The sequence below is a fragment of the Rhinopithecus bieti genome, unplaced genomic scaffold (assembly GCF_001698545.2).
Source record: "Rhinopithecus bieti isolate Rb0 unplaced genomic scaffold, ASM169854v2 scaffold_13747, whole genome shotgun sequence".
Lineage (NCBI taxonomy): Eukaryota > Metazoa > Chordata > Mammalia > Primates > Cercopithecidae > Rhinopithecus > Rhinopithecus bieti.
In genome coordinates this window covers 1,011,025-1,038,272 of record NW_016807729.1, presented here as the reverse complement: position 1 = coordinate 1,038,272, position 27,248 = coordinate 1,011,025, and the positions used below count along the sequence as shown (strand labels likewise).

At 40.8% G+C, this 27,248-nt stretch overlaps 1 protein-coding gene across 1 annotated transcript in view; it reads left to right on the top strand.

Annotated features, from left to right (window-relative positions):
- The window catches only part of UST (uronyl 2-sulfotransferase), a 194,773-nt gene extending 167,873 nt beyond the window's left edge, over positions 1-26,900 (top strand). Inside the window, exon 8 of the mRNA XM_017883647.1 lies at positions 24,380-26,900. Within this exon, the coding sequence (XP_017739136.1) occupies positions 24,380-24,663 (284 nt within the window). The 3' untranslated portion in view covers positions 24,664-26,900. The remainder of the gene's footprint in view (positions 1-24,379) is intronic.
- The last annotated feature ends 348 nt before the right edge of the window (positions 26,901-27,248 follow it).

Genomic DNA, 27,248 nt, shown 5'->3' with positions numbered 1-27,248 from the left:
TGAAATATGATGTGACACAAAGTAAAGGAGAAAAGGATAGCAAATCGTATTTACAATATGATACCAGTTTTACTAGAAAAACTATGTGAGCACAGGAAATGATTACATTGAAATGCTCAGAATGTTGATGTTGTTAGTCATATCTCTGGGTGGTGGGATTATTAGTAATTTATTTTTTTCATTTCCCAACTGTTAGATAGTAAGCATGTAGCATTTTAAATTGTGGGAAAAGCATGTATTTTAGGAAAATAATTGAATGTTCAGATAAAAACTATGTAGAAGCAGAAGGGAAGCCCACTGGCTCACTGTGGAATTGCTAGGAGCACACAGAGTTTTTATCCCTCTCTCTTTCCTGTTCTTCCTGCACCTGCAGCAACACTGATGAAAATGGGGCAAGTGAAGAACATCATTCTCGAGGGGCAGCACAGATGTGTGCACACGAAATCCTGGGTTCCACTTTTTGTGACTTTACCAGCTCCTCTCTCTAAGACTTCTGACTTCTTTTTGGCAACTGTCCTTTGGATTTCATCAGTTCACCTGGCAAATTCTAGCCAGTAGTTTTTAAAAAGCTCACCTTGTCTCTGCCGGGCACGGTGGCTCACGCCTGTAATCCCAGCACTTTGGGAGGTTGAGGTGGGCTGATCACGAGGTCAGGAGATCGAGACCATCCTGGCTAACACGGTGAAACCCCATATCTACTAAAAATACAAAAAATTAGCCGGGCGTCGTAGCCGGTGCCTGTGGTCTCAGCAATTTGGGAGGCTGAGGCAGGAGAATGGCGTGAACCTGGGAGGCGGAGCTTGCAGTGAGCCGAGATGGTGCCACTGCACTCCAGCCTGGGTGACAGAGCGAGACTCCGTCTCAAAAAAAAAAAAAACAAAACAAAAACAAAAAAAAAACTCACCTTGTCTCACACACACACACCCCTTTCTTGTATATAGAAGCTATAAAATGTGTGTAGATTTCTAACCCTGAAATACTAAAATTCTGTAACTCTGTACTTAACTATTTAATAATCTTGACATTTTATCTACTGTATGAACTATGTTATAAACACCATTAAGGGCAGGACTTGACTTTCCAGGCCTGAATGCAGATATTTAAAATAATTGAATTACAAGAAGGTAGCTCATAGATCTTTTCCACTGCAGCATAACTGTCCTGAATCTGAAAACACATTGTCTTAACTCTGCAGTAGCTGACACACCCTCCTCCTCACAAGTCGCTGTAGTAATAAGATTAAATATTATAACGATGGTTTAACAAATTGGATGGGAAGTAGGCAGCTATTTTCATATCAAGAACTGAGGTTTAAATATTCATCCTTTATTTGTTTTTCATTGAGTGATTACAGATGGCACCTGATAAAGTCTTCATGCTGTGATATCTTGAAGCCATTGATTTATGTTTGGTAGGTGTGGATACTCCAAACTCTAGTCAACCTCCCTCTCATTCCATACCACAATCCTAAAGGAATGTTAAAATGACATTTGCCTATTTGCTTTTCCTAGTGACTGACAAGGATCCTTGCTGAGAGGTAAACACCAGCATTATTCAGGAGTGAAGTTTAGGTTTGATATTTTTCAATGAAGTATGTTCTTCAATATACTTTATCCTCCAAAATGAAGTGACAAAAATAAATCTTTGGACTTTTCTTTGGGATACATATTAGCCAAAACCATCATACCCCGATAAATATAAATTGATTCTGAGTTTTTAGAAAATAAATCATGAATTGTACAAAAATACTGAGAGTCAGAAGATGTTAGAATATGGGATGTGGAGGTGAATTGGTGTGCCTTTTCTTCCATTTGATTTGGACTATGGTGTGACTGACTATTTTAGCATCTCTTCCTAATTCTTTCCTTTGTTGAAAGTGTTGTAAAGGCCCACATGCCAAGTCTAGTTGTGGAGCCAGAGCCAGGGGAACTGCCGGGCAGGTGGTTATCTAGGCAGGGATGGCAGCTGGGCAGAAGGCACAAGCAGTCCAACCTCTGGGAACATCAGATGGCTTCAGTCTAGAGACATAGATCAGGCAACCCAGGGAAAGATGCTGGAGTTGAGGAATAATGCTAAGAGTGAGGGCCATAGACCAGCATCCTCCAGAAGCCTCCATGCATGGATTCCATGAGCTGGGACTCAGCAGCCAAGAAGTCTCTTTTAATAGTCATCGCAATCTCAATTTCACAGCCATATCGATAGAGAAACATATATGCTCAAGAGAAGAGAATTCCACAACAGCTTACAGCCACACACTGGTCATCCCTGTGAAAGATGCAGCTGACCAGACATGACCTAGAAAGTCAGGCAGGCCCTCTGAACCCCTTGGGCACCTCTGCCGAGCGGTGGCCAGCATTCTGGAAAAAGTGGAAGGGCCAAAACAAAGAAGTGACGGGCCTGCAAATGGGCCTGATTTTTCTAACACCAATTCAGGGGCATCGTTGGGTCTTTTGATGCAAGATTTAAGTGGATCCTCTGTATAGTCCGTTATTTAAATAGCATGTCATTCCATAAGAAAGCAAACCTGAATTGGTTTTGCCTAAACTACATTGCCCGGGAAGTTGAGCAGAGGATTGAATGGTACAGTTCCCGATCTCAAAAGGGCTATGGTTTCTCCTTTGTATCTCCACTTTGTATCTCATTGCATTTTCTCTTTGCCCTAGACCATCCAGCTATTGCAGTGACAATGAAGGGTGTCTCACAAAACTTTACTTTTCTTCCTTTTTTATTCAAGTGTTTCAGATGCTGCAGTGACGAATGATTTTTGAATGCTTATTATTTGCCTAATACAGGCAAGAAGATATAGTAGAGGATAAAAAATGAATAGAAAAGAGATAGTACTACCCAAATGGAACTCTATTAGGGAGGGGAAGATATATGAAACATCCAAAATATATTTTGACATTTTACAAAATTAAATAATTATAGATTATACAGTATTCATGATCAAGAAGTGCTTTGGAATTTTATGCAGCTAATGAATATATAGGTGGGGAAGATTGATCTATAAATGCACATGTATACTGTAAGGGATAGGAATCTTTACTTTCACTGAACCACCAGACCTTAAAATTTTATAGGAGCGGAGTATCTCAAAGTCTTGATGTCTGTAATTTCATGAAGTATCATTAACACATTAAGTTTCAACTAAATTGAAATTAATTGTTTCATTTGGAGAGATTAGCATTTTTCTATTTCAGTGGCAGAATACTGATGTTTCAAGAGAATATATTTTGAGGAAAACAGTCATAATATTAATAGTTGTTGTTATTATATTTAACACTCATTGGGAGCTTCTTGTGTCCCAGGAATCTTGTTAAGTCCTTTAGATGTACTGTTTCATTTAATCCTAAGAACAACCCTGTGAGGAAGATATTATTATTATGCCCATTGCTTGCAAAGACTCAATCTGGTTAACAGTAAAGCCATTTGTTTCAGTCATGTCAACAACTTTGGTTTTCATAAGGGTTTTAATGAATCGGGGAATGGAATTTAAGAAAGCAAACAATCAAGGGAAAACTGCTTATTTTCTAAAATAGCAAAGCAAAATGGGAACCCTTTCCAGTTTAGTTACAGCAAGTATCTGTTGGAGTTTCAAAATTCTTAGAGTACATGATTTATCATATAGAACAAAACTTGATTAATGAACATGTTTTAAAAGTCTTTTAGGGTCCTATTATTATAGTTGTTTAGATATAAAATATTTTATGACATATTCACTGTTAAATTTATAGTGAATTGACAATCAGTGACATTCGTTTTTAAAGTTGTTTATTGAAATATGTAGTCTACCAGAAATAAGTATGGTTACCAACTACTGAAATCAATTTAGTAGCAATTTGGTCTTGTTAGTCTGTTAAAAGGAATTATTGACCTTCAGATATTTCCACAAAGTCCTTTGTTACTCATGAATACTATCAAGATGCTATGAATAAAGACTATGAATATCAATAAGTTTTAAAACATTACATGCTCATGTTCAGGGTCATATTTTTCCCTGTCTTCTATGTTCCTCTTTATGTCTATAAACCCAAACTTATGTGTTGTGTGTTTTTTCTATGACAATTATTTACTATATGCTCTATGAGGTATAACCTAATGTCAACCGATTTCAACTATGTTTGCCATACTTCAGAAAAAATAGCCACTCATGTATCTATCTGATCAGGAGGTGAACTGATGATGCTGGATGAAATCGAGAACTAATTATCTCATAAACATTCTAAGTGGATATAAGGAATTATGTGCTCAGTTGCAACCACTAATTTATCAAAGCACGGGATCTAAATACCTCAGGGAATGCACAGAAGCATGATGGTTGAAAAGGCTTCAAAGCATTCTCTCAGCCAAAAAGTACAAGAATTGGGGCTCATATCTAGTGCCTTTCCAGGCAGTTGGTCACAGAAGCTAGAAACATTGGCACAAGTATTGTCAAGCTGAGCCTGGCTGTGACCTCTGTGAAATGGCTGTCATGAGCTTGGCAGGGTGGGAATAATGGCTCTCCTGCCACCATCTGTCAGCCCTGTCCAAGACACCAGCACAATTGGACAGCAGGTGTGGTTCCCTACCCTGTTCTCACCTCATCCCCCCATGCCCAGCAGCTCCCTCCCTGGGACTTTGGACCTCGTGGGAAAAAAAAGGAGAAGGAGGGAAAGAAAAATACTTGCGCGCCAGAGGGTTTTGTAAATGTTCAGAAAGGGATAGGGGTGGGGTAGAATTAAATCTACCCAAAGAAGAGCCAAAGAGCTTTCACTTGCTTTCCCTTCTAGGCAGCCAGTAACCAGTAGGCCTTCATTTTATTGTCGCACATAAAACTCAAGAAGTGATGAATGAGTTAAGTAACATTCAATTAGAATTTAATCTTTTTTGGTAGAAACGGTGTAAAAGTTTTCAATGAGGATATGCTGATTCCTGGTTGCATGTTCCACAGCCTTTGATGTTCAACAACATCATCTCACGCTTATAGCTAAAAGGTGTCAGACACCTAGCATTGTCTTAGCAGTCTCCTGTGATTCCAGATTCTGTGTGCATCGTACATGCTGGGGCTGGGGGAACACCGATTCTTAATGGGAAAACTAATGACTTGATACAGATCTTATAAAAACTCTGCTATTGGCGGGGGGGCATTTAGTTGATTAAGTTTGTAATCTAAGAGAGGAAACTGGGCAGGAAAGACAAGAGTGAGGTGAAGCAGCACTGTGGACCTGATGAAGGCTTGAAATTAGAAGCCTTTGGCAAAAGTATGGAACTTTGCCACTTTACATTTTTCAGTGGGTCAAAAATTGTCAAAGATTTTCTCTTTTCTCCAAAGAGAAATGGTAAGGAAGGAGAGACAGTTTTTGTTTGTTTTGGGTGTTTGTTTGTTGTTTGTTTTGGACAAGGTCTCCCTCTGTTTCCCAGAGTGGAGTGCAGTGGTGCAATCACAGCTCACTGCAGCCTAGACATCCCACGTTCAAGCAATCCGAAAGACAGACATTTCAAAATTGAACCTGAGACTCATGAGAACCCACAGCTCTCACAGGAACTCAAGAAACGTCTTAGTGAGGGGACTCAATCCTTTAAACTTTGAGCTGAAAGGACGGCAGTCAGCCCAGCCAGGAGGTTACCTCAGCATAGACCAAGTAAATAAATAATTTGGTAGAAGCCATTTGAAAGTAAAGGTTACTAGAAAGTCATAAATCAACCAGCATGTCGATGTATAGTTTTGCTAGAATGTAGGAGCAATTAGAAATTTTTAGAAATATTTCTTTAACTGTGCATGATTTGAGGAAGAGGACTGTGACCTAACTAACCAGTTACTATTATTATATCAAAAAGAGATTTTAAAAAATATGGTATGGATTTAATGCCAATTCACTTGTTCAGTTTTATGCAGTTAAGTTGTTGTTTTTAGAACATCATGAAAGTTCATTTCATGCCCCAATAAAACTAAACTAAAATGTAATGGGTTACAGCTTTTCCATTTGTTGACTTTTCTCTTTCAAACATCTTTGATTTTCCATCCTTTGAACACATTTTTTAAGAATGCTTTGAATGTCATTCAAGTTACCCGTTTCTCCTGCCCCCTCCACCACCTGTCTCTAATGCTGTTTCCACAGTGAATCAATCCTAACGGAACCTAATGATACCTATGGGCATGTTTCTTGGTAACACTAGCACTTCTTTCTTACCTGCTTCTAAGTCACGTAATGGCCTTTCTAGCATTGGTTGATTGTTTCTTTTTCATTTCCCCTTAGTCACTCCCACCCATGTCTTATCTCATATGTCAGAAGAATGAAAGAGCTTAATTAAAATGGTTTAATTTTTTTCCCAAATTGCATTTGCAAGTTTTAATATGTCTGCAACATTTGTATAGTATATCATTATCCGTATCAAATGTTTAACCCTCCTTTTCTTTTCTTTTCTTTTCTTTTTTTTTTTTTTTTTTTTTTTTTTTTTTTTTGAGAAGAAGTCTCGCTATGTCGCTGGAGTGCGGTGGCGTGAACTCGGCTTACTGCAACCTCTGCCTCCCGGCCAGGTTCAAGCAATTCTCATGCCTCAGCCTCTTGAGTGGCTGAGATTACAGGCATGCACCACCATGCCCGGCTAATTTTTATATTTTTAGTGGAGATGAGGTTTTGCCATGTTGGCCAAGCTGGTCTCAAATTCCCGACCTCAACTGATCCACCGATTCGGCCTCTCAAAGTGCTGGGATTAGAGGCATGAGCCACCACACCCGGCCTACCCCTGCTTTTTAAAGTCATAGCCATGATACCCAGGGATTTTTCCCTCACATGATCCTGGTGTCTACTGACATTAGCTTGTCAATTTCAAACTTTCCTTAGCAAAATAAATGGACCTCCCATACAAATGGGAAGGTTGCAGTTTCATCTCATTTTTGCTTAGGGTTTTGCATGGTTAAGCAATTCGGATGTTTTTAGAGATTCACACTATCTTATTTAGTGTTAAGTTGCAAATCTGATTTTTAACAGGGAGAGAAGGAAGAGGTAGGGCTGTCAATTTGCATTCCCCTAAGACCAAGTACTACCAGGGGGCTACAGGTTGCCCAGATAAAGTACATTTAATTTTAAAGTAACATTGCAAACTCTCCCAGTGGAATTGACAGCATCCTTGGAACTTCATTTCACACTTTCCTGACTTGGGAATGGTTATTTTGAGTAGCCCCTCCTATTAACCTAACTTCTTAATGCCTGGGCAGAAGGTTAAATATCTCACTTATCTACACGTTCGGTCTCCATGAACAGCTACTTCATTCACAGCTCTCCAAGGGTTTATCAAAATTCCCCCATGTTTAACATTCCAGAGAGAACATCCAGGTTGTTGGCTCTTGAGACTCACCATTGGTTCACTCATCGAGGCTGATGATTGTGACAAATATAATGTTAAAACAAAAAATCCGATAGGATATATTCTGTTAAAGAAAATGCATTTTGAATTAACTGTAAAAATACTAAGTTCTATGATAGCCCGATCTGAGCACCCACTTCATAGAATCAAAAAATGAGAAAAGATTTCATCATTGTGATTATAGTCATCATGTGGTGTAAGTTACTAAGAACTTCTGGTGCACTAAATGTTTTACGAGCAATCATACTCCCATATTAAGGGCACTGCTGTACTGCTTTACATTCTCACAGTCAAGAGATGCAGGATTTTCAAAAGGCCCTGTGCATTTTGAAACTTTAGCAAGGTAGGTGATAGATTGATTTCATGTAACAATAAAATAAATGTCTTAAAATTTCAGGATCTCTGACAATAGAAGATAAGTGGTATCTTAGAGTTGGCATAATTGAACACCTTAGCTGTAAGAGGAAAATTGACTGCTCATTATCTAAAGCTGCCATTGATCTCAGGGAAACAAGCAAAAAGGCACATGATCACTTGTGAACAAGGATGTGCATTTCATATTATTGAGAGTCATAGAAACAGAAAACCCAGTCATCTAACAGTAGCAGATGGTTATATGACCTTTAAGGCATCTATAAAATGGAGCATGTAAAAACACATTGCAAAATGTAATTGGTAATAATTAAAGATATAGGAGAAATAGTCATGGCTAGTTAAGTTTTAAAGATGATAAAACTACATAAACAATATGGCACAGATGTGTTTTACAATGAATAGGCATAAATAAGAAAAAGACTAGAAGGAAATGTACTACTACAGTAATAATTGTGGCTTGATTAAAAGTTATTTTATACTCTTGTTTTCCTGAGTTTCCTAAAAACTTTACTATGTATTTGCATATGTGTCTATGTACATATAGGTAAGTATATACTTATATCTGTACATCATATATGCAGTATGTTTATATGTGTACATCACAACCAGAAAAATAAATGTTTACGTTGTAAATTATTTTTCTCTGAGAACTAAGGTTTAAAGCTCAAAGCTTATAAACTGCCCTAGGGCTTTCTGATGATCCTTTGTGGATCTCGATAGGTAGCTTGATCTGTATGAAATCCTGGAGAAAAAAAAAAATAGACCAACATGAAAAAATGAGACAAGAAACTGTCCTGTGGCCATATCACCCTCTGTGGAGTGCCCAGAGTGATGGGTGTCAGCAGTTGGCTTTGACATCATCAGGGCTAGATGTAGGTCATGAAGTGTGATTTCAGGAGAGGGCCTTCTCCCTGTCAAAGGAGGAGCGTGTGTATGTGTGTGTGTGTGTGTGTGTGTGTGTGTGTGTGTAACAGAGGGAGAGAGAGAAGTACCCTAGGCCTGCAAATGCCATACAGACTATGAAGAGTAGAGAAAAAGAATCCTGTCCATAAAGCAAAAGCAGAGCTTATGAAATTGTCAGATACCAAAAGAATTTAGAACTGCTGCATTAGCTTTTCTCTTGATCTTCTTTATCCAGATGAAAAACCTGTTTGATCAGGATATCCTTATCAGTCATTGGTTCTGGCCTTCATAATATGATTTCAAATAAAGTAACAAAAGTAATAAAACACATTTCTCAAAAAAAAAAAAATTAACCAAATTAAAGGTATATTTTAAGAAAGAGATACATTTTGTTGATAAAGACATAGTAATTCTTCCAATAAGTTTTTTTTTTTAGAAGTAGATATTTTAAACAAAATGTTTGGTTCAATTGTTGTTGTGAAATCTTTTATTGCCATCCTCATATATAAGCCAGTATTTTAATGGTAAAAACTGTGCTGAGGAAAACACATACGTATATTTACCGTAGCATATACTTTCAAACAAGTCTGTCAGCTTTTTAATGGTCTGGGCCGTGATGCCGAACTTGGGGAGAAAAGAAACATAGCAACTGGCCCTTCATTTGGTAAATCCAGGCAGCAGGGAAAGTTAGGAAGCCGGAGCCGCTGACTTCGGGGGCGGTTGTGGAGGGAAGCGAAGCTGCCCCAGGACTCATTACCCCCAGCGTGTGTGTCAGGGCCAGGAAGAGTTGAGCTTGGCCATCTCCTCCAGCCCTGACGTGTTCAAGTCTAGGCATTAGGATCTGAGGGTGAGGTTGGAAGGCTCCCACATCAACAGAAGCTGGGATGCTATCAGCTACTCAGAACCGAAACCTCTGCAAGTGTCAGGCTCTTCTGGTGATTTGTTGCACATTAAGTTTGTCCGGCAAGGTGTTCACCTGGCCCTGGAGAAGGACACAAAAGGTGGACCTCTGCGGCCATCAACGCCACCCCCTTGTGATCTCCCTTTCTTCTCCCTCCTGTGATGCCCCACTGTGAGGAGCATCCTTCCCATCCACAGTGAAACAGATCTCCAGATTGCCCAGGAAGTTGTTGGAAGGATTGCACATTTGCTTCTCCCTTTATTGTTTACTCCTTCTAGAAGAAAGCCTGTGTTTTTAGCTTTTATTTCATTTTATTTCCCTTATTTCCTGGAATCAAACATTGAGCTTAGTAGGTGCTCAGTACAGCACTGATGACTAAGCAAAAATAATCCAGGCAAGAAAATAACTATCATCACCACCCACCCCCGCTAGCAATTTCGGCAGATTCTGAGCATAAGTAGTGTGAAGTTGGATCCCCCAGGCAATGACCTAGAAGCCCATCCAACGAGCTGCCCTCATCTCCAATTCCATGGGGTTAGGAAATGCATTCCTCCTCCGGGCTGATTTCCATTTCACAGGGGCCCAGTGCCCTGGTCTTGGTGGGCCCTCAGCGACCTACCCTACACAGGCTAATACCTTCTCTTCCTGGTTCCTTTTACTGTGTTCCTGCTTTCAAAAATCTAAGCAAAGTGTGTGCATTAGAAACCCTTCATTCTTTTTCATCAAAGGAACCTGGCGATTTCTGCATTTGTTTAAAACAAAAAAGTAAATCATGAACTTTTACTTGGCTACATAGATAAAAGATTCTCTTGAAAGTCCAAGTGATCTCAAGTTATTCTTAATTATTTATATTTCTAGATCTGAATAAAAGGCTGCAAAACACACCCCAAAAGTTTTCTGTTTACGTTATCAACCCTCAGCACCAAGGCGCCATGAAGTGCTTTTTGTTCTTTTCTCCCTTAATGGCCATACCACCAGGAAGGTGGTCTTAACATGCCATCGATCATATCTGAGTGGCAAACGCAGCGCTGGCCCGGCCAGCCCAGAACATATCGCTGTGAGTCGCAGTGACACACATTCGTTTCCGCTGGAGGCAGCCCTAGGGAGTCCGGCGGCCCTGCAGTTGTATTTCATCTCTTTGAACTGTGTGGCCTCCCCTATAATTCAGGAAACGAGTTTACTCTATCTGTGACAAGCATCATGTTCACACAGTTTTGGGAGCGGCCAGCGTGGTGCAGGGCTGTATGGGAATGGAGGTGGCAGGCGTTTGCCAACCCTGGGGAGTACACCGACGGTACTTCCTCTCCCACTGCCGAGTGCTCCACTTGACTGTGACTGTCAGCACGCCTGTTGCCTGAGAAAGTGTGCTTTATCCCCATGTGCTGGAAATCTCTGGCTGTAATCTAACCTGATATGAGTGAGTCAGTTTCTTAGACAGTGTGCTTCTTGAAACAGCAAGGCCTCTCAGATGATCACCCCTCAGCGCCCCTGAAGCTGTAGAGTTGATGCCTGTCTTTTGACAGGCATTTTTTTTTTTTTTGGTGGTAAACTTTGGCCCCTCTTTTGGTTATTATTAAACTAGCATTCATTTGGTGCGCATAATCTCTGCTGGACCAGGTTAAAACAAGTGCAGATTGTTACGCGAAGAGGGCTCTGGTCAGCGCAGAGTGTGCATACACTCGGATCAAGGAAAGGAATGCCAGAGCCAGCCCAGCATCAAAATACACTGCAAGTTGGTGGTGAGCTTTTGTTATTTTGCATATAGTTAACCATCTCGGAGGTCATAAAGCGAGGCCTCTGTCCTCCGGTGCAGCAGCTAGGTTTATAGAGTATTTCCAGATTGTTTATTCTGGCCCAGAGCCAGGGCTACATGGTTTTTCCATTATGCATGTTTGACAGATGAAGAGAGGTGGGAAGGGGGACTCCCAGGAACAGGTCTGTGATTTCCTTTTTATTTACATTAAAGGGACTTTTAGGAGTGCTGAAGATTATGAACCAGTCCAAACATAATGTCAATGCAGCAGAGGTAGAAGCTGCTATGTTTGCAAAAATGTTCAGATCTTGGGCAGTAAAACAAAATCAAAGCAAAATCTTGGGCAGTAAGCACATCGTGCTGGTCACTGCCCAGTCTTGCATGCAGACAGGTTACTGGCGAATGATATTTATCATCACATCCAGAAGTCAAGTTCCCAGTGTTTGTTTAGCAGGGCATTGGGAGGAGCCCCTGAGTTGGCAAACCAGAATCTGTGTGCAATCCACTGACATATGCATTCCATGCAGATGGGTGTGCCTGGTGCCGGGCAGAGATGTGTTTCCAAGGTCCCAGTAGAACTTTTCCCCTGCAGCCTTTTCACTGGGACACCAGCTTTCTGTGGATACTCCTGAAAGCCTGGGCTAAGTTCTTCCACCAGGAAGACTGACTAAAGAGCCACAGTTCACAAGCAAAGTCCTTGGTACATAGGCCAAATGAATGTGATTGAATGAATGTTTTCCTTCTAAATAAAACACTTTCATTTTGCTAATGGAGAAGCATCATTAAAAAGTACCAAAAGTGATGGCAAATTAAGTAACTGACGAGCATTCATACATCAAAGTCAGGTCACACAAATAAATGTCTTTTTACCCAACAGTGTTTGAATCTTTAGTTAATGGCTGGGGTAAATAACACACCCAGCACAAATTCATGAGCTGCAAGGTGGTGGCTTCTACATAGCTATTTGTGTTTGTGGTGAACCTTCCTTATCATGGCATGTCTTAAGCTTGGCTAAGTATTTGCAAGCGTTCTGTCACCATAACATAGTGTTCTTCAACAGAGTGGCTAAGAAAAGCAAATACCACTACCTCTCCAGCGCAACCTGTGATCCAAACCTTCTCTATCAGCCTACCATCCAGAAATTCGATTTCCAGAAATGGAAAGTTTGCTCAGGAAGGACCCTCAACTAAGGAAGGAATTTAGCTAAAAAACGAAGTATGCATAGTCAGCACTGAAAGTTGCCCTTTGGGTTAATCCAGTCTTGCAGATGGATTTAAAATACAGGTTTCAAATCAACAAACATTTATGGAGGGTGGTTAGGTGCCAGGCATGGAGCTGGACACTGGGGAACTAAAAATGAAAAAGACACAGTCCCTCTCAGTGTGAAAACATTTTGCTGGCTTGCAAGTTTTCACCAGATCCTCCCAGACTTACCAAAGCATTCCCTCGTCTTAGAACACTCAAGCCCTTCTTTTCAACAGATTCCCTGAATGCCAGAATACACACAGGGCAAGGAGAAGTGGGTGGTTATAGATTTCCACTCAATTTGGAAATTAACCTGTGGTGTAGCAAAAAGGTGCAAGGTTGAGAATCAGAAAGCCCACCTTCCAGTCCTCGGACTGAAACGTCCTGGCCGTACAGCCTTGAGCCGGTCTTGTGACCTCTGGGGCCCTTGGTATCTGTAAGTAAAATGGGTTGCTGGGAAGACTGAGCAAGGTAGTGAGGGGCGATGTGAAAGCGCATTAATCCACAGAGCCCTAAAATGAGAGGCATGTGCTTCTCCACAGGAGTTGCCTGAGAAGTTGCACTGTTCCGGCCACTGTTTGTAAAGTTTTAATCATACAGAAAGCAGCCCCCTCCTGGCCTCATGCCAGGTTTTATTCTCTACCAGCATTGGGTGGCCAACTATAGATTTTTATGTCATTGGGGGCCGGTTGTAAGAAGAATCTTCACTCAGGACCGTAACTACTCTGTAGGGTCCCTGCCATTCCTTCCCCAGGGACAGTGCAGAGCCTGGAAGTCTGTCCCGCTGTGGCCCTGCCTCTATGGCTGACTGGACATGTGTATAAAGAAAAAACAATCTCTATTGTGTTCTTTACATAGAAGGGTTAAAGGTTGTTTTTTTACTTTGTTTTCCCTCTTCTGAACATTTCATAGCTCAAAACCAGTGCCTATTTTGAGGAAATTTTTGGTAATTATCATGAAAATAACTAAGGGGATTATTTGACCAGTCCCTAAAGGTAATAAGAAAAGCTTTTAAAAAAATATCAAAACATCCTGAAGCCACAGCTTCTTTTGCCAAAAAGTATTGATGGATTAAAGTAGAGGGGCAGAAAAATGCGCCTTGCCAGCACTATTGGTCCCAAAAGGCAACCAAACCACAGAGTTAAACACTGAAATGTACAGACCCCAGCCAGATGGGAGGGTAGACTGCTTCTTGCTAAGGACCCAGCATTTGTGGGTCTCTTGGGAATTTCTGTGAAGCTCCTTCAGATACTGCCTTTGTGCCCAGCTGTCTGTCTCCATCTCACAGACACAGCCAAGCCTTCCTCGAATCTGACAGCACCCTCATCCTTCTGATGGTTTCTTTTGTTCCCTCAAGAAGACTGTACAGAGAAGCACTGTGTTTCCCCAGGTGCTGAGCTGTGGAAATACAAAGATCAACGGGGTATCACTTTTGTCCTGATCACTCTCAGTATAAAAAGCCTCTTTGGGACCGGGCGCGGTGGCTCATACCTGTAATCCCAGCACTTTGGGAGCCTGAGGCGGGTGGATCACGAGGTCAGGAGATCAAGACCATCCTAGCTAATGCAGTGAAACCCCGTCTCTACTAAAAATACAAAAAAATGTACGGGGCGAGGTGGCGGGCGCCTGTAGTCCCAGCTATTTGGAGGCTGAGGCAGGAGAATGGTGTGAACCCGGGAGGCGGAGCTTGCAGTAAGTGGAGATCGCGCCACTGCACTCCAGCCTGGATGACAGAGCAAGACTCCATCTCAAAAAAAAAAAAAAAAAAAAAAAAAAAAAAAAAAAAGCCTCTTTGGAAGAACAGCTAAATGAAACCTGGTGGAGATATGAAGAACAAAATCTAGAGAAAATTTTTTAGGAGGTGGATAGGGCCTCGGAGGCCTCCTAAAAGTTTTGCATCTCTTGGTTGAAACACACAGAGAACCTATACTCTCAGACGTGCACACACAGCACATGCACCCAATCTTCATGATCTTATAGTGAGTATGAAAGACTCAACTCCATGCAGAGTATTTAAGATAAGCCCATTAAGCCTGGTCTCCCTGGTGAAGATTTCTGACCAAACAGAAGAAATGTTGACTCCAACAAATGAATCAGAGTGAGATGCCCTCTCTGCCCCCACGGTCACAAGCCTTATGAGCAGCCATCTCCCTTAGACTGTGAGCTCCATCCACTCTTCAGCAATGTGGAGGGTTAAGAACCTGGGCTCATTCGTCAGACTTCCCCACACCCAACTTCTGGCTTCACCATTTCCCGGCTGTGTGAGCCTGGGCAAACTTCTGAATTCCAGCATCACAGCTATAAATGGTGATAATAAGAGGCCCTACAGCACTGGGAGTTTTATAAGGATTAAATGTGTGTTTAGTTATCTGACAATACTTGGCACAGAGAAAGCTCTCAAACTGCCAATTGATGATGATGATGGTGACAATGATGATGTCCCCTTCACTGCAACAGTTCCTGCGTGTGGTGCATAATAGTTCTTCAACAAATCTTTGCAGAAAGAGGGAAGGAAGATGATATTGGGCACACCAGTGAGGCCTAATTGAAGCCTTGATTTTGATGAGAAGCACTTAACTCTCTAGGTTTATGAAAGCCTGAATTTTAAAATATTTAAAGAAGAAGCATAAACTCGAATTTCTGTAACAGCCAGGCAGGTAACATAAAAGAATGAACTGGCATTTAGGGTCTAAGGCAAACTGGAGAGCCCTGGCCTGTTTCACGGGGGCAGTCACACTTGGCTCCAGAAGAATGTAGCCGCCCTTTGAGAAAAGCCAGAAATCCAGCTTTCCATGTGAAATAGACCAAGCCTTACAACAACTGAATCCATTTCTAAAAAAAAAAATACCCCACGGGCCAAACAACACATTGCCTGCCAGTCCGATCATGGGCTGCCTTCTTGCCACCCTGCCTTAATGGAAGGAGCTCTGTATTTGTCTCTTTCTTTTTAAATGTTTATCAGTGGGCACAAGAGACATGAGCCCCTTGAAGTTACTCTCAGTTCCTGCTAGGATCAGAGAATGCTCATGGAGTGAGGTCTTTACTTCTTCATGGTTAATCCAACATATGCCCACCTAACAGGGGCTTCTTCCCTTCCCAAGGAATGCTACTAATAAGTATAGATTTTTAAAGCATAATTGTTTTGTGGCTGAAATAACAACAGTCTGAAAAAAAATCCTAACAACTTCCTCTAGAGCTGCTATTATGGCAATCTGGAGAGAGGCTGATTCCATAGTCCATGTAGCTTTGTTTTGTTTGGATGGAAAGTCTGGCATTTTACAAAAATGTGGAACACTTAGCAATGGAATGACTTTTCCATAACACCGATTATCGTACAGCAAGACATACATCCATATGTCTTTGAAATGAGATTTTTTAAAGAATTCTCTGCTTATTATACAAGACAAACCACCTCTGGTCTTTCCATATGAAGTTGATAGTTTTCTACAGGCTCACAAAAGCTGCCCTGGTTATGGTGCAGTACTCACAGTTAGGGAAAACCTCAACACAGATGGGGACCCAGATTCAAATTCCACTTTTTTCACTTACTAGCCAGCTGTGTGACCTTGGGTAAGTTTCTGTTTCTCCATCTGCAAAAGAGGGGTCATGATATTCACCTCACAGGGTTATTGAGAATATCAAATAAAATAACATATATAATGATCCAAACTCATAATGGGTGTTCCCCATCAATATTGGTTGAATCTGAGTCTCTGTTCTCCTGGCACAAAATAGCACTCCTGTTTCTGACCGCGACATAACCCTCTGGCAATGTCATTAACCTTATTAAATTTGGCAGCTCTGTGGAAAACAAAAGGTCAAGAAAGCTGTCATTGTTTATATAAACTGTTCATTTTGTTGTCCACAGTGCTATGAAGACTAAAGGGTAGAGGGTTGGATGCTGCCACCCAGGGAGTAACCAGAGAGAAGGGAAGTGGCTGGAACAGAGCCTCAGGAGGACTGGTCTTTACAAGACAGACTGGGAAAGAGGAGGGCATAGAGAAGATGGAAAGGGAGTGATCAGAGAGAGGTGAGGGTGCCAGGAAAACACTGTTGCAGATGCCAGGGGAGGAGAGGGCTTCAAAATGGAGTGTGTGGCCCACAGTGTGATAGGGTCATGCTGAGAGGTGCCCTCTGAGCTATCAACAAGGAAGCGAGAGTAACTGAATGGAGTACAGAAGGAACAGAAAGCAGGCTTTGGTGAGTTCGGTCATGTACGTAAGCTGAAAATGTTATAACAAATGTAGACAGCGCTTCAAGAAGTTGAGCTCTGATGGGGAGGAGAGAGAAAAGATGAAAGAGGGAGGGTGCATGAGACAAGAGTTTTTTCAAGAAGGAAAGTGAGTTTTGATGGCAAGTAGCCAGTTGAAAGGGAGAGGTTGACAATGAAGAAGAAGGTGGATGAGAGAGAGAAGGAAACTCCAAGGAGGCAGGGTGGGTAGATAAATGAAGCAAGAATTGGATATTAATGCAAAACTAGAGCTTGGGAAAACATTAGATCTCATAAGAATCTGCCGAACCAGCTGATACTGACCCTCATGTTTAGACAGGGGATTTAGGGAGGGATTAAGAAGAGTAAGGAAGACTGAGGTAACTGAAATGCATGTGACAATCTATTGTTATTGGAGGGAAAATAGGAAAAGCTTCTCCTCCATCCTCTGAAGCTTTCTTGGAAATGAGCTTACAATAGGCAGATTAATAGGGAAAAAAAGGAATAAAATTTATTAATGTGTATGAAACTGAGCATGGTAGCTCACTCCTGTAGTCCCAACTACTCAGGAGGTTGAGAGGAGGATCGCTTGAGCCCAGGAGTTTGAGGCTGCAGTGAGCTATATTACACCACTGCACTTTAGCCTGGGCAGCAGAGCAAGACCCTACCTCTTAAAAATAAAATGGTACACAGGAGAAAATCATCAGAGAGTGGTTACCCCATAACCCAGGGAGGTCCAGCTTTTTCTGTACCTTTCTTCATAGGGAAAGGAAAAATGGAGGTTAAATGTGGCAATGTTGAAGAGTAGTAAATGATATTTAAGGGGAAGGAATGGGCCCAATGCTCAGGCAGTGGAAAGTAAATAATTCTCTTTGGGAACTGAATGAGACCTGAGAACAGGCAATAGTTTGGGACAACGTTCATCTGAGCTCTGAGTGTGGTGTTTAATCTTCAGTCCCTTCCTCTGTGACATGAGTTTTGATCTTCTCTGGTTAATGAAATTTTAGGGGAGGGGACTGAAGGCAATTTTGTTCCTCTTTGGCAGGTCCAATTTCTAGGTAGGTAAGGGAACTTCAGAGAACAGCTTCATCCAGCATGTACTAGTCTCCAGTGGCCTTTGATTTGAAATATCAGCATACCAGGGTGCTGTATTTGGGGGTCACCCTCCCTGGACCCTTAAGTATTCAAGAAAGGATCTTTTAAAGCTCTTACCTTGTAGCCAAACATGAAAAAGTCCCCCTTCCCTCTTGTCTTAGAAGTCTGTCCTCTCTGTAGAGTGTTCTAGCAAACACAGGGCTCAGCCTCCTCATGCTCTGACTAGCACTATCAAATAGCCAAAGCACTTTCTTCAGGCTAGTAAGGTGACATGCAATTAAAATTTGGTTGGAAAGGCCACCTGGGATCTTATCAAATATCAGCCTTATTAAAGACCTCTCATTACAGTATAAAAGTTGGATAAAATATGTCAATGTAGGGGGCTCTGAGTGGAATCATCAGAGCCAGTGCTTTCCAGTCATAGAGTCGATGGAGTGCACTGGGATTTTAGATGCTGGTTATCACCAGAGTCTGTCTTTTTCCAAACATGGTAGATCCTAGGTCAATTTCTGCCTGGGATAAAATGTTTTCTATTAGAAACACATAATTACAAGTTTAAGCTAAATAAAAGCAGCAGGACGTGGTTTTACCTCTCAGGTAGAATTCTCCAAATAGTGGTAGTTGGGGTGGTTTTCATAATTGATTCTGTGAGTATTGGGCTTTCTGATTGGACCCAGAGATGATCAAGCCCAATTTTTTTAACCAGCCCTTTTCGTCTCCCAAACTATAAAACCATTAGCCATTCCCTCCAAAACACCTGCCAGTTTCCTGTGAGATCTGTTGTGAAGTTTGGGTGCCTCAGTCAGCATGAGGAGTAGTAGGCTCTAGGCCTGGACATTGACCATTATGCTCTAACACACTGTGAAGAAAGGTGTGAGAAGCAGTAATAGCCTGCTCACCTGTCCACACCAAGAAACAACACAGCAAAAGCACAGCAGCTGGTTGTCATGAGGAGCCTCCTACCTCTGCCACTTTCTGCCTGCGTGGCCTTGAATGAGTTATAGTCTTGGCCTCAGTTTCCTCATGTGTAAAATGGCTCTTCCATCAAGGGGTTGTTGTGAGGATTAAGTACAACTGTGTGTACAAGTGCTTAGCGCAGTGCTTGCTACACATTGGTTCCCATTAACTGTAGCCGTTACTATAAAAATATACCACAAAGCATTAGGCTCAGCCAGGGCTATCACCATCTCGTGCCATATCAGTTAACTAATCATGCAAATATGTCCTGGTTCTTTTCACTTGTACTTGAAGGACACAATATCACATTTTATTGATATATACAATATTTTACATATGTATGGGATATGTATGATATTTTATTCCATGCATAGAATGTGCAGTGATCAAATCAGGGTGTTTAGGGTATCCATCACCTTGAGTATTTATCATTTCTATGTGTTAGGAACATTTCACGTTTTTTTTTCTAGCTACTTTGAGATATACAATACATGGTTGCTAACTATAGCCACCCTACTCTGCTATGGAGCATGAGAACTTACACCTTCTATCTAACTGTACGTTAGTACCCATTAACTGGTTAATGGCCCTCTCCCACCCAGACACCCTTCCCAGCCTCTGGTATCTATCATCCTACTCCCTCCATGTGGTCAACTTCTTTAGCTCCCATATATGAGTGAAAATACATGATCTTTGTCTTTCTGTGCCTGGATTATTTCATTTAACATAATGACCTCCAGTTCCATCCATGTTAATGCAACTGACATGATTTCTTTTTTATGAAAGACATCATAAAATAGTATTATGTATATAATACCACATTTTCTTCATTCATTCATTCATCATTGATGGACACAGGTTGATTCCACAACTTTACCACTGCGAATAGTACTATAGTAAACACATGAGCATGCGAGTTCAGGTATCCCTTTGATATATTGATTTCATTTCCTTTGGATAGATACATAGTAGAAGGGTTGCTGGATCATGGTAGTTCTATTTTTAGTTTTTTGAGAAATCTCAATACTGTTTACCATAGTGGCTGTTCTAATCGGCATTCCCACCAACAGTGTATCAGAGTTCCCTTTTCTCCACATCCTCACCAGCATCTGTTATTTATTGCCTTTTTAATAATAGCCATTCTAACTAGAGTAAGATGATATCTCATTATGGTTTTGATTTGCATTTCCTTGATCATTAGTGATGTTGAGTTTTTTCATATACCTCTTGGCCGTTTGTATGTCTTATTTTGAGAAATGTCTATTCAGAAGGATATGATGTCACTTTTGACAGAGTTATTTACCTGCTCTGCCTATCCACCAACTCCTCCACCTAGCCATAGAGGAAGGCATTCAGGGAAGAGAGTTTTATTGTCATGAACTAGGAGTAGCCTTATAGTAGTTGACCCAGTCACCTAATCGTAGTCAAAGAAAGAAATGTATAAACCCATTATGCTGTAACTTTTAAAGAATCTTCCCAAAGTTTTTCTGGCCTGAAATTAATAACCATTTATATAGCAAGTCAACTCAATCCATTATATAGACCAACACTTTGCAAGTGATTGAAGACCAGTATAGAAAGTTACCTTGCTCTAAGTTAAAAACGTGATTGGTGTTTCTCAGATAGTTTTGTAGTCAGGATATTTATTTGATTACACTTGCTATCCATTGTTTTTAGGAAATTACTGTTTCAACCTTATGACAAAGAGCTTTGAGGCTGTGAAATAGAACAGATTTCCAAGTTACTTCTTTACAAGGTTCTAGGCTCCCCTTTGCTTATCCCCTTGGATCCTTTGCCAGGTTGGGCCAAATAATTTAATAAATTTATTTTAAATCGCAGGAGTCTTACTTTTTTGTGTATCAGATAACAAACAAAACCCTACACAATGTATAGTGCTCTCAGAGGAAGGGATTGAAGGAGGCTTTCAATGAGAGAATTATTTTTCCTCTGCCTCTCAATGTTTGAGTTAAAACTCTTTGTTTCTTGTCTGTCTTTCATAAGATTTTTTAACTCTGTTTTAAAAAACACAAAGGAACACCTAAGACCTGTGAACAATGACCCGCCCCAGATTAGCTAGAGTTCATATCTTCAGAGAAGACAGATATTATAAAATGTTCTGTTAGGAACCCGTTTCAGAAGAGTCTATGCCAAGTTCTTTAACAGAAATTCTAGAATGTTCAATGTGTGTTATGTTTTTAATTTTTAATGAAGACCATGTTATCTATTTACAAGGATCTAGGTTTCCCTGCACAAAGGACCCAGCCTGGCAAAGGACTTTCAAAAGAGTCAGTTTGAAAAGTAATACCCTTATTCAATGAGGCTGTTGGCCACACAGAGAATTTATTTATTTTTTATTTTAATTAATACCTAATGGGGTACATGAGATGTTTTGATACAGTCATGCAATGCATAATAATCTCATTATGGAGAATGGGGTATCCATCCCCTCAAGCATTTATCCTTTGCATTGCAAACAACCCAGTTATGCTCTTTTAGTTATTTTATTATGATTATGATTATGATTAATTTTAGACAGAGTCTCGCTCTGTCACCAGGCTGGAGTGCAGTGGCGCAATCTCAGCTCACTGCAACCTCTGCCTCCTGGGTTCAAGCAATTCTCCTGCCTCAGTCTCCCGAGTAGGTAGGACTACAGGTGCACACCACCATGCCCAGCTATTTGTATTTTTAGTAGAGATGGGGTTTCACCTTATTGGCCAGGATGGTCTCCATCTCTTGACTTTGTGATCCACCTGCCTCGGCCTCCCAAAGTGCTGGGATTACAGGCATAAACCACTGTACCTGACTCTTTTAGTTATTTTTAAATGTACAATTAAATTATTGTTGACTATAGTCACCCTGTTGTGCTATCAAATAATAGGTCTTATTCATTTTTCTATTTTTTTGTACCTATAAACCATCCCCACCTGTCCCCTAATCCCCCACTACCCTTCTTAGGAATTTCTCAAATTCCTTCTTTAGAATTGCTACTGGAGGCTTCAGAAGGTATCTCAAATATCCTAAAAAATGGGAAGTCTGTGTCCTTTTAAATGAGTCTGATTTTGGATATAGCCATTTGGAACTATATTTAGTAAATTATATACCTATTCAAATTTGGTGACAGAAATTTTGGTCAAAAACAAGATTATAAAAGAAAACATGAGGGCAAATCTTCATGCCCTTGGATTTGGCAATGCCTTCTTTAATATGACACCAAAAGACAGGCAGTAAGAGGAAAATAGATAAAATGGTCTCCATTACAATTGAAAACTTCTATGTGTCAACTTTGGATTTGGCAAATTTTTTTTTTTAACATGACACCAAAAGTCAGGCAATATGAGAAAAATGGCTAAAATGGTCTTCATTAAAATTACAAACTTTTGTGCATCAAAGAACACTATCAACAGGTGAAAAGACAGCCTATGGAATGGAAGAAAATATTTTAAATTATATACTTGATATATGTGCAGATTATCGAAAATATATAAATAACTCCTTCAACTCAACAATAAAAACAAACAAAAGCAAACAAACAAAAAAAAAACCCCACTTCAAAAATGGGCAAAGGACTTGAATAGACATTTCTGTAAAGAAGATATACTAACAAACAGCCTTTGTTGGTCACATGCTTGTCAACAAGCACATGAAAAGGTCATTAGAAATTAGGGAAACCATTAGCATCAGCATCACTATCAGGAGTCATTAGGGAAATGCAAATCAAAATCACAGTGAGATACCACTCCTCACTTACTTGGATGGCCACAATTTTAAAAAGGCAGGAAAATAACAATTGTAGGAGAGAATTTGGAGAAATTGGAACCTTCACACATTGCTGGTAGGAATGTAAAATGGTGCAAACACTGTGGAAAATAGTTTGGCAGTCCTTCAAAACGTTAAACTTAGAATTACTGCATGACCCAGCAATTCTGCTCCTAGGTATATGTATACCCAAAATAAGTGGAAACAGGGACTCAGATACTAGAATACAAGTGTTCATTATAATAAGCAAAAGATGGAAACAACCCAAGTGTCTCTCCATGGATGAAAGGATAAACAAATTGCATTCTCTCTATACAATGGAATGTTATTCAACCTTAAAAGGAATGAAGTTCTGGGCCGGGTGCGGGTGGCTCACACCTGTAATCCCAGCACTTTGGGAGGCCAAGGTGGGCGGATCACCTGAGGGCGGGAGTTCAAGACCAGCCTGACCAACATGGAGAAACCCCATCTCTACTAAAAATACAAAATTAGCCCGGCGTGGTGGCACATGCCTGTAATCTCAGCTACTCAGGAGGCTCAGCAGGAGAATCATTTGAACCCAGGAGGCAGAGGTTGCGTGAGCCAAGATCACGCCATTGCACTCCAGCCTGGGCAACAAGAGCAAAACTCTGTCTCAAAAAAAAAAAAAAAAAGAAAAAAAGGAATGAAGTTCTGATCCACACTACAACATGGATGAACCTTGAAAACATGCTTAGTGAAACAAGCTAGACAAAAAAAGGACAAATATTGTATGATTCCACCTATATGAAGTACTGAGAATAAGCAAATTCATAAAGATAGAACATGGATTAGAGGTTCTATCTAATTGATGGGGTAAGTAGGGTGGGGTAAGGAAAGGAAAGGAATTGGGAGTTATTGTTTAATGGATATCAAGTTTTTGTATAGACTTATGAAAGGATTTTTAAAATAGTGGTGATGGTTGCACAACACTGTAAATATAAATAATGCCACTGAAGTGTACACTTAATAGTTAAAATTGTACACTCTGTATATAACATTTTCATGCTATTCAGCAATGAATATAAAATATCATATTTTGTTATTAAGCATTAGCATAAAATTAAGCATATTTTAGTTATACATATTTTACCACAATAAAAAATTTAAAATTTACAACAGTTAAAATTATATTTAGACTGGGTGCAGTGGCTCATGCCTATAATCCCAGCACTTTGGGATGCCAAGGCAGAAGGATCTCTTGATGCCGAGACCAGCCTGGGCAACAGTTTTAGTGAGACCCTGTCTCTACAAAAAATAAAAATAAATTTTAAAAATTTGTAAATTATACTTAAGAAATCTGGCAGCCCTTCCTTTCCTTTTCTGGACAAATGCATTGTTGAAATAGTCAAATGGAAATGGATTTTGTATCAAATTAAACTTTATGTCAGTATTTTAAAACGTACAAAAACAAGATTATTAGAAAGTAGTTAGACAGCTCTTTCATGCCTCCTTCTGAGGGTAAAGCCCTTTTCTGGTGTAACAAGAAATAAAAGAGGGAAAATGGATAGATTCTGCTGTTCAAAAGAATGTAGAACTCAGAGTTAACAATTGAATTTGGTCCAATTGCATGGTTCACATCCGATGAAAGGAAATTAGATAGCTTGTGCTTTGTCAACTCACGTTGACATTAACACTTAGAGTTGGTAAGTCTTTCCAAATATTGTCAGGAACCCTTCTTCCCTTCTAATACTTGGATATGCAGTTGCTTCGTTAGGTGCTACCAGAGTTGTACAGGTAATGTGGGTCCTCACGGGGATCCCTCCTAAGCTAAAGCATTGCAAACGATGGCTCATGTGCAACCCCGGTTCTCTTCCAGAGCACAGGAAGCTTGGAAACATGACTGTGACGGTGAAGAAGACTGTCCCCTCTCCCGAGGCCGTGCAGATCCTCTACCAGCGGATGAGATACGAGTACGAGTTTTACCACTACGTCAAAGAGCAGTTCCACCTGCTGAAGCGCAAGTTTGGACTTAAGTCTCACGTCAGCAAGCCCCCCCTAAGGCCACACTTCTTTATCCCAACTCCACTGGAAACTGAGGAGCCAATCGACGATGAAGAACAGGATGATGAAAAGTGGCTGGAAGATATTTATAAGAGGTGATGTGACTGTGTTGCCTCCATGGCTTTATCTCCCTTTTCCATAAAGTTCTTTGTTTTGGGGAAGTAAAATCCTTAAGGAACTAAATTAATGCTTGGGTGCATTAAAAAGAACAAAACATTCCCACACGTTGGGGTCATTGGGAGATGCCCGGTTTTGCGGGTTTTATTTGTTTAATTTTATTCTGTGTTTTCTCTTGGCTCTTTGAGTCTTTCCTGGGTACACTAGATGGCTCCATCCCAAGGCATCTTGTCATAAAACAGCTTTCCCCCTACCCCATATGATGGGAAAAGGGGGAGAAATATAGCCCCTAGCCTAATAACTTATCATTTGTAAAATGACTTATAAAAATATTACCTCAATGGTAGGAGACATCCAGATTTGTATATTTCAGTAGAAACACAAACCACTTCAGAGACCAGGGAATCTCCTCTGGAAGGATCTAAGAGAAGGTAAGACAGATTAGGACATCAAAAGGGAGGATGGAGTCAGGTGCCATGGCTCAAGCCTGTAATACGAAGCCAAGGTGGGAGGATCACTTGAGCCCAGGATTTTGAGGTGGCAGTGAGCTGTGATCATTCCAGCCTGGATGACAGAGTGAGACTCTGTCTCAATTAAATTTTTTTTTTTTAAAGGAGGAGGATCTCCCTGGGTAAGTGGTTTCTACCCGCATGGGTAGAGTTCTGCCTCTGGTCCTTCTCAGGGGGCACTTTCACCAAGAGCAGTGTCGTTATCTCTGGAAGAGCAAGTCAGCTTGTGCCATGTCCCCAACCAATCCCCAGCCTGGAGTACCTTTCAAGGTCAAAATGCATGACCAGCTCCATTGAAACATTCCATTTCGAAGCACCATGCTGACAGATATCAAAGTAGTCTAGCAGGGAAAATAATTTGTTTGCTGTCTAAGGAAGAATGTAGACAAGACAGATAAATCTGAAGGTCATGTGGCATCAGGGAAAGGGCATGGCTGTGTCCTTTGCACCCAATATGAAACATCTTCTCCCAATATTGCTTTAAATGGAAGTTCCAGGAACCAATTTAGCTCAGGCATTTGACTCCTACAGCAGAAGTTCTGAGCCTGACCACAGATGGTGTGTAATCTATCAAACACACTTCTGGCCAAGTTGGGTCCCATAGGACCCGGTACTATGTACTATCGTAACTTCTAGTCCCCTAAGAGGTACCTGTTTTCAGTAAAAAGGGGTCCTGAGTTCTGTGCAGGTGACAGAGCTACCCGAGAACTACCTGAGTTCCGTGCAGGTAGAGTCCCCTTTCTTATGGGACCTGTGTGCTCCTGAGCACACCTCAACTCTTACTTGAGACATCAAAATAGAAGCAGCAAGAGCTTTTGGGGCAGAGACTGCTTGGCCAGCTTTGTAAGTAAGTGGCTGCCTCCAATGTAATGTGACTAGATATTGGGCAGTCTCACTGTCCTAAGGTATGTCTTCTTGCCACCTCCCACTGCCCCTCCCCTGCCACCTATCAACAATGCCTTGGTTCAGTCATTAGAAATCTGTTCCTTTGAGTTCTGAAATATTTTCACCTTAAAGAAATCCTGAAAATACACATTCTCCTGGGGAGACAATAAACAGCTAGCTGAGAAGCCGAGGTTCAGTGGTGGCAGCAGGAAGGATACTTGCAACAAATTTTGTCTATTTCATATTTGTCCCCTAGAGCCAGCCCTAGCAAATGTGTGAGTTGGGAGTAGTTAATAGTAAATAAGACTCTGACTTTACACAAGCTACACATTTTCTACTTTTCATAAACCACCAAGTCTCTCTAGAATTTTTCCTCCTTCACTAAAATTGGACGGTAGCCAAGATATAAAGCAAGTCATTTGGAACCTGCCAAGTGAGCACTAAAGCTACTTTATCATGAGATGTGTGTTAAGAAGGCTCCAGCCCACAGGAGTCCAGGGAGGGCAGGGACTGCAGAGGCATGGAGTTCAGCACTTGGCCGCTCATGGGCCTTCTTTCTGCCTCAGAGGATGGGGGCAGAGAAGCAATTAGGGGAAATGTTCTTAGAGGAGGAAATATCCTTTGTCCTGTTCAGAGAGACCAGGGCCCTACCGTTAGGCATACTTTCAAAAGCAACCTGGAGAACAGCTATCATATTCAAAACCAGTACAAGAACTGCTGCCTGGTACTCTGTGAGTCATTTCTATGAAATTCCATATAAAGAATGATGATTAGTTTACACACTGTGCAATCTCGCAGTCTGAAAATAAAGTTGAGTTGGCTGTGTTTTCTCTGCTCTTGTCAGAACCTTGAGGCAATTGGTCGTTCAAAAACATTCATCCTCTTACTGCAAGTTTACCTGGGTACTGTTACCTGTGTGTTCAAAGGCATTTATTTTCAGCAGTGATCATTATAACTTCACAACAAAAGATGGTGATGGATTTACTTACAGGGTCTTAATGTTATTTTGTCCCAACCAACACCCTCTAGGTCCTAAAAGTCAAGGTACTTCATCAGTGTATTTGGCAAACGTGACAACATTTTTTTTGGCCCTGGGCCCAACAGTTTGTACTTCATGAAGCATATTGTACATTTTACATAGTTTAATTTAAAAAAATACCTTTTAAGCTAGTT